Source organism: Penaeus monodon, chromosome 3 (assembly GCF_015228065.2).
Source record: "Penaeus monodon isolate SGIC_2016 chromosome 3, NSTDA_Pmon_1, whole genome shotgun sequence".
In the NCBI taxonomy this organism is placed as follows: domain Eukaryota; kingdom Metazoa; phylum Arthropoda; class Malacostraca; order Decapoda; family Penaeidae; genus Penaeus; species Penaeus monodon.
In genome coordinates this window covers 49,080,420-49,088,998 of record NC_051388.1, presented here as the reverse complement: position 1 = coordinate 49,088,998, position 8,579 = coordinate 49,080,420, and the positions used below count along the sequence as shown (strand labels likewise).

General features: G+C 35.6%; 3 protein-coding genes and 1 pseudogene across 3 annotated transcripts; 2 read left to right on the top strand and 2 right to left on the bottom strand.

Moving 5' to 3' along the window:
- LOC119587251 lies at window positions 1-2,405 on the bottom strand (annotated as a pseudogene).
- Window positions 2,406-3,571: 1,166 nt separating this feature from the next.
- On the top strand, window positions 3,572-4,116 carry LOC119589550 (pro-resilin-like). Its single transcript, XM_037938154.1, has 2 exons — window positions 3,572-3,605; window positions 3,721-4,116. The coding sequence occupies exons 1-2, from the start codon at window positions 3,594-3,596 to the stop codon at window positions 4,060-4,062; spliced, it is 354 nt and encodes a 117-aa protein (XP_037794082.1). The 5' UTR covers window positions 3,572-3,593; the 3' UTR covers window positions 4,063-4,116.
- A 1,945-nt stretch (window positions 4,117-6,061) lies between these two features.
- LOC119596393 (pro-resilin-like) lies at window positions 6,062-6,586 on the top strand. Its single transcript, XM_037945619.1, has 2 exons — window positions 6,062-6,092; window positions 6,208-6,586. Exons 1-2 carry the CDS (start codon window positions 6,081-6,083, stop codon window positions 6,538-6,540), a joined length of 345 nt encoding a protein of 114 aa, XP_037801547.1. The 5' UTR covers window positions 6,062-6,080; the 3' UTR covers window positions 6,541-6,586.
- Window positions 6,587-8,086: 1,500 nt separating this feature from the next.
- Window positions 8,087-8,416, bottom strand: LOC119587240 (pro-resilin-like). The gene has a single exon (XM_037935997.1). It carries the CDS (start codon window positions 8,414-8,416, stop codon window positions 8,087-8,089), a length of 330 nt encoding a protein of 109 aa, XP_037791925.1.
- Window positions 8,417-8,579: the final 163 nt, after the last annotated feature.

The following is an 8,579-nucleotide window of genomic DNA, read 5'->3' as shown; positions in this document are numbered from 1 at the left end:
CTAAAGAGTAAAGTAGGAACCCTGAGTGTTGGGGCCATCTCGAGCCTCCTGATGACCGAAGTCGTTACCAGCTGGTGGGTCGTTGACGGCGTAGTTGAAATCGTACTTAGCAAGTGCTGAAGAGGGCGTTGAGGCACCATAGCCATAAGACGGTGTGTTTTCGGGCGAAGTGTAATCACTTTTATTGTCAGAAAAGTTTTAGCAAAGACAAAATGCAAGAGTAACATTTTATGTTACCTAGAAATAGTTTTAGTACATTTGTCATATGCTTAAATCCAAAAAGAAAGGCGAATGCTTGATATACAAATTCACTATTACATTCTCTACCACGGATATTTTTCTTCTCGCATATCGCCTGAAGTACCATAGTGCGTGGACAGAATAACGCAACGGGAATGTTTCTATCTGTAGAGCAAATAAAGCTCCCTAGCGATGAGCATAAAGAGTCCCAATTGTGGGTTTTCATCACATATACTGTATCTGTTATACAGGTGTTCACACACACACACACACACACACATATATGCACTTACGTATGTATATTAATATTTATATAATATGTAGTTCCAGTAAATTTTATATTGTATATCATATAATAAAAACATAAATAATTCATCCACAGAAATGAAATATTTTCTAAGGCTCTAGAATATATTTTCTGAAAAACTGAAAAAAGAAGAACAAGAAATGTTAATTCATTTACATTAACCATGATCATCATGATGCCAATCATCACTATCAAAGTAATAATTATGATAAAATAATAAAATAACTGTAAAGATAATAATACTGGTAAAAATATTGTTACTGTTACTACACATATTTGCAGATTATCAATTGTTTCATTACTATATCATCACTGTAATTCAATTGTCATCACTACCAGTGTCTAGTTGCTATACATCATTCATTCTCCATTCATTCTATACATTCTCCTACCCTTTTATTTCGGTCTCTCCTCGTTGTTATGAGATGGATGGTCTTCCTCTTGTCCTGATACCTGCAGGAACTATTTTTACAGTTAGTCCTAGTGATTATTTATTACCTTTCTCGATAAATCCTGACATTAAAGCACTGTATTTTTTTCACTACAGCATGCAATGACAATTTTCCCCCGCTTAGTAATAATCAAAGCTCATCTCCCAATATGTGCTAGTCATTGTTCTATTGGTGACATTTTCGGTAATACTACAAATAATCGATACAATAAAGTTCTTTCGGATCATGACTAAATCTCGAACCTCCTGCATATTAAGAATTCTCGTTTCTTTAAGTATGTCAGCAAGCCTGTTCCTTTTGATGTAGGCTGCTTTACTCGTTTGCCTAATTATGGATACTGTCATCAGGCTTTTTGCATTTTCTGCAGGTACTGTTCTTCTATGCTTTGTCGATTTTGGTTTTGTTAGTCTCCTTTTCTGGCTTTCAGTATTTCTTAAGTATTTCCATGTCTCAACTCTAGCAATCTCGATCAGTTATTGTTGTTGTTGTTGCTGTTATTATCAATCATTATCATCATCATTATAATAATATTATTATTATCAGTAATTTTCCTAAAGAAAACAAAACACACACAAAAAAAATTAAAAGGGATACCGCTAACGATCATAAAAGTAAAAACAACGATGACAAAAAACGCCCACCAACGCCCACTTCTCTCTCTGCCTCATTCTATATCACTTTCCCTTCCTTTCTCACACAAATGAACACAGAAATGGCAATTTACTTAATTGGAATCCATAGTATATAAAACAATGCCACTGATATATTCGTTTATTAATTTAGGTAAACATAAACTATGGACATTATTAAATGAATTATACTCTGCCTAAGCATATTGAGGGACGGGTGTATAGGGGCGTTGCGTTGAGGGGTACTGGGCTTCACCCTCGTAGGTGACTTCGGCCACGTATCCAGAATCACCGTTGACAGTGTAGGTGACCCTCTGAAGACGCCCGTCAGGAAGTAGGACAAAGTAGGATCCCTGGGTGTTAGGGCCATCTCGGGCCTCCTGATGACCGAAGTCGTTGCCAGATGGTGGGTCGTTGACAGCGTAATTGAAGTCGTATTTGGCAGGTCCTGAAGAAGGCGTTGTTGCGCCATAACCATAAGCCGGTATGTTCTCAGGGCGGGCGAGGGCAACGGCCACAAGAACGAGAAATGCAGTTACCTACGATATCGAAAATGTTTAATCTATGTCATATATATATATATATATATATATATATATATATATATATATATATATATATATATATATATATATCATAAATACGACATTATACATAAACTAGAATAAGTGCCTCCTGCTTATGGCTGAGCCTTTAACAGTAAGCACATCCTTGACACACATAATGACATTCACTACCGCGTAATTTTGTCTTCTCGCATCTCACCTTAAATGTCATCGTGTGTGATAATAGAATATCTGACACAGTGAGTGATTCCATCTGTTTATATACTTGGAGCACGTAAAGCTCCTCCCTAATGATGAGCATGAAAATATTACTGAAGGCGAACAAGGAAATATCTTGTTTTCATTATACATATGGAAAGAAGTTTCAGGTATATGTATATATATATATATTTATATATATATATATATATATATATATATATATATATATATATATATATATATATATATGTATGTATGTGTGTGTGTAAGTATAATAGATATATATTGTAAATATGTTACATACATAAACTATATATATATATATATATATATATATATATATATATATATATATATATATATATATAGAGAGAGAGAGAGAGAGAGAGAGAGAGAGAGAGAGAGAGATGCATACAGTATATGTATGTATGCATACATATATGAATACATAGCTTTAGACCGCGATCGGTCATCGGTATGTTTCCTGTGCACTGCCTATAAATAATAGGAAAAATTTAAAGACCAAAATACATATACACTAATGCCACAGTGTACGGAGTGTTAACACAAGTAAATACATGACGATTCATGTGCATTACAGCATATTGGCGTTCTTCAAACACACACACACACACAGTGGACTTCCCTATCTTTTTGTGTGTATAAGTGTGTATACAGATATAAGTATATGCATATACATTTTTATCTATAAAGTATATATACATATCTATCAATGTATTTATATATACATATATATATATATATATATATATATATATATATATATATATATATATATATAACATGCATACATACAAACACACGTGTGTGTGTGTGTGTCTGTTTTACACACACATATGTATGTGTATGTGTGAAAATAATGAAAATAAGATTTCACAACAGAAAGTGCGTTTAAATTATGAAGCAGCAACAGTGCTTACAAATATCAAGGTGTCTGTGTTTTACACACACATATGTATGTGTATGTGTGAAAATAATGAAAATAAGATTTCTTAACAGAAAGTGGGTTTAAATTATGAAGCAGCAACAGTGCTTACAAATATCAAGGTGACCATTAAATAAACCGCTCCGCCCACAACACCCACCATGCTCATCATTAAGGAGGAGCTTCACACCTTACAGTATATAAACAGATAGAAAGGATCTCACTGCATCACATATTGTCTGATCACACACCATGGCATATAAGGTGAGATGCAAGAGGACAGATCTTGCTTACAATTTAGTCATATATCCAATTCACTTTTTATTATCATCATTATTACGTTTCTGTACTTTCTGTTAAAACATTCTCGATACTGCAGGTAATTGCACTCGCCGCCCTAGTGGCCGTTGCCCTCGCCCGTCCTCAGAACACACCGGCCTATGGTTATGGCGCCACAACGCCCTCTTCAGCACCTGCCAAGTATGACTTCAACTACGCCGTCAACGACCCACCGTCTGGCAACGACTTTGGCCATCAGGAGGCTCGAGATGGCCCTAACACTCAGGGTTCCTATTACGTCCTCCTTCCCGACGGTCGTCTTCAGAGGGTCACTTACACTGTGAACGGTGATTCTGGCTACTTGGCTGAGGTCACCTACGAGGGAGAGGCCCAGTACCCTTCTACACCACGCCCTTATACACCCGCCCCTCAATATGCTTAAACGCAATGTTTTAATAACCTCTGTATATATTATTTAGTAAACTTGAACATCGGTGACATTCTTTAATATCTTTTTACTAATGACAGATGTATGTGACTATCATTATTATGTGTTCATTATCAAGCTACGAGCTTTAAAAACAACACTCACTAAATTTATAAACGAGCCTTTCCTACATTTCAAAGGCTTCAACAGGTTCTTTCTACTCTAGGTATAACCCTAATTAGGCATGGTAAATATATAAAGGCACACTCCATTGACATTTAGTTAATATAATGTGGCTAGATATAAAACAGAATTAATTTAGTGATATACAGTCTTTGAAAACTATACATTATAGTACATATCAGGAAAATCAACCCTTTTCCTGAACCTAGAGCTAGAACACTCACTGTCACATAATCTGATTCCATTTCTTTTCATTTGTCAAGTGCTTTGATATCGCTTGCTATAGCTACATGTTTTTGTTTGGCAAGACCATCAGTAAGAAAATTAATAAGTTCATATAGAGGAACTTCTGCCTAAATTTTGATTTGTGATAAACGGAAACTAAAATACCCGAACTTTAATGCATAATAAATCCGTTGTCAACACAAGCAACATAGTCTAGGTCTGTGGTTCCCAGACTGTTTACACACACGACCCGGTTCTCAAACCTCCACATTCGCGACTCCCTAACATCGGCTGGTGCATTTATGATTTCCGAATTATATGTTTTGGCGGAAAGATTTTTTTATTTTATTTATTTTTTTCTTTATTGACATGTAATATAGTATTCCACAGAAGCATGACTCTTCAGTACATTTAACATGAATATACGAATTCCTGGCACAGAGGCCTACAATATTTCCTCACGACCCCCCAGGGGATAGAGACCCACCTATAAAAAGCCTGTGACACAGGCTACTGTGTTTTTTAACGAAGGCTAGGAGGTGAGGCACTGGCCCTGTTCCTCATCAGTAACAAAAGTTACTATGTCGTCACTGTGACTGTCCTGTTTTCTGAAGTCATTCCCAGATGTCTGACGGTAGATTGATTTTATTATTTAAAATTATCTGCCTCGTCAATAAGCTAAGGTCATAACCGGCGAATGCCACCAAAGTCATACTTGGAGGGAAACAGTAGTCGGTGTGAAAGCAGAATAATATCTTTCTGAAAAAGGGAAAGCAGAAATAGAATGGCAGTCAAATTTCTCGCAAGTGATGTCAGTTCCAATAGAGCGATACAATATTTTATAGGGGAGAGAGCGAATCTGTTTTAAAACTGAATCATAGAGTTGCCAGCTGAATGTGCATTGTGGTACACTGGAGAATTTCAAATATATACGTATCATACACATATATACATGTATGTATACACATATATACACACATATGTATATGTGAGTTTATGTGCATACCTCTCATTGTCTTCATATATATATTTATATCTATATATATGTATGTATGTATATGTGTGTGTGTTTGCTTTTGTGTTTTTGTGTTCGTGTCTACATACACACACCTATGAACATTATATATACACACACACATATATATATAGTGTATATTTCCACTGTGAACTGTGTTATTTACTTGCAGATCTATTTGTATGCATATATCTATATCTATCTATCTATCTATCTATCTGTATATATATATATATATATATATATATATATATAGAGAGAGAGAGAGAGAGAGAGAGAGAGAAAGAGAAAGAGAAAGAGAAAGAGAAAGAGAAAGAGAAAGAGAGAGAGAGAGATTTGTTTATGCGTGTTTGTGTGTATACATCTCTCTCTCTCTCCACACACACACACACACACACACACACACACACATATCAAATAAGTCATTTATTTGTGCAATAAGGGCCTAAATAATAAACCACAGCGCTTAGAAATATCAAGGTGACCGGTGATACTATGCTCCGCCCACAACACTCTCCATGCTCATCTTCAGGGAGGAGTTTTGTTTGCTCCAAGTATATAAACAGATGGAATCACTCTTACTACATCATACATTCTATCATTAGACACCATGACATTTAAGGTGCCAGAGGACAGATTTATGTGTGAAGAAAGTGCCTTTTGCTGACGCTCTAGTCATATAATTTACAAACATTTTTATTCTTCTAAATTACGTCATTGTACTTTCCATATTGCAGGTAATTGCGCTCGCCACCCTTGTGGCCGTTGCCCTTGCCCGTCCTCAGAACACGCCGGCCTATGGCTATGGCGCCACAACGCCCTCTTCAGCACCTGCCAAGTATGACTTCAATTACGCCGTCAACGACCCACCATCTGGCAACGACTTCGGTCATCAGGAGGCCCGAGATGGCCCTAACACTCAGGGTTCTTATTTCGTCCTCCTGCCCGACGGTCGTCTTCAGAGGGTCACCTACAATGTGAACGGAAATTCTGGCTACGTGGCCGAGGTCTCCTACGAAGGTGAGCCCTCTACGCAACGTCCTTATACACCCGCTCCTCAGTATGGGTAGATACATATAATCTACGATATATTGTTTAATAAAGCAGCACATCGATGGCGTTCTTAAATATCTTTATAGTGTGTTTGTGTGCGCAGAATTGTTTCTGTTTTGTATATATATACATATATATACACATATACATACACATATTTACACGAGTATATATATATACACACACGAATATATATTTATATATATACACACACACAGGAGTATATATATATATATATATATATATATATATATATATATATATATATATATATATATATATGTATGTATGTATAGACACACACGAGTATATATATATATATATATATATATATATATATATATATATACATATACATTTATACATATATATACATACTTTAGTACATATGTATATGTACTAAATATTATTCATATATATTCATGTCTACTATATATCAAACAAAAACACATTCATATATGTGTGTGTAAAATTTTAGGCCAAACTAAGTCAAATCACAGAAATCAAACCAGAAAAAAATCTACAATACAACATTCCGATACAACATGCCACGAAAGAAAACAAACAAACAAAACAGATTAGCTGGCTGAGAACCTGAAATAAATTTCGAGAAATGTGATTGGCACTCTTCAGATCCCCATTCAGAAAGCCATTACCCAGTTATGGAAGTCATCAATGACCCAGAGAATAATGGACACCTCATAATTAGGATGATAATGAAGATAATAGTAATACTACCAATAAGCAATAACAACAAGAACAACAGCAACAAAAATCAATATCAGTGATGAGAACATTGTTAGTACTCACACAATATTGGCAAAAAATAACGGCATCACTAAGTACAACGATATCGACAGCAATGACCATAATAAAAGTTAGGACGATGGTAGGGATTGTATTACCAATGACTTATGATATAATCACTATTAATAGATTTTATATTTCTTATATTTTTAAGTGCTACAAACAAACTTTTTTTTTCGTCGGTATAGTGTCTATTGGTGCAGGTAATTAGTGAAAGCAAAACTAAAATTTCAATTTTGTTGATTACTGATATTGGTCTCAGAACCTATATCTTAAAAGCCTCTCTTGATATATTTAATTATTTATTTATTTTATAATTATTATTATTTTTTTTTTTGCTGTTGCTGTGTCCTGATTATGCACATATGTATATAAATTTCCTGTTTTTTTCTGTTTACAATAAGCTTTTCACTTCTGGTTTCAGTTACTTGAATTGTCTTAAACGAAGGCCAAAAATAAGCTGAAAATATTACTCTTAAGACATCTTTAACACTTGATTATCATCATTGTTAACCATATTCTTATGATTTTGATTAGTCTGATCATGACGCATGTGAACTCTTGATTTTAAAAAATCAGTAAGTTTTATTTTTCAATAAAAAAAGAAAAGAAAGAAAGAAAGAAAAATGCATAAACAAACAAGCACATACCAATCTTCATTGTGTTATCCCTATAAAGATATCAGTCATAAATGTGCTAGTTTATTAAACGATAAATACTCAGATTATACAACGTGGCTACTAAAACAAACTGTATCTACGCATACTGAGGGGCGGGTGTATAGGGGCGTGGTGTGGCCTCTCCCTCGTAGGTGACCTCGGCCAAGTAGCCAGAATCACCGTTCACATTGTAGGTGACCCTCTGAAGCCGACCGTCGGGAAGGAGGACAAAGTAGGAACCCTGAGTATTAGGGCCATCTCGGGCTACCTGATGGCCGAAATCGTTGCCAGACGGTGGGTCGTTAACACCGTAGTAGAAATCGTACTTGGCAGGTGCTGAAGAGGGCGTTGCGGCGCCATAGTCATAAGCCGGTGTGTATTGAGGACGGCAAGGGCAATGGCCACAAGGGTAGCGTATCTCCTGCATGATTCTCTACGAATTCTTGCCTGTGTTTTTGTTTCCTTATAGGCTGACTTTCAGAACTGGCTGAGGTGATGCTTTCATCAAACTTGTTCGCTGTTCCTGACTTTGAAGAATTTAGATCTGATAGTGTTTTTGAGGTAAAGTGTTAAGTTCTGTTGTTTCCAAA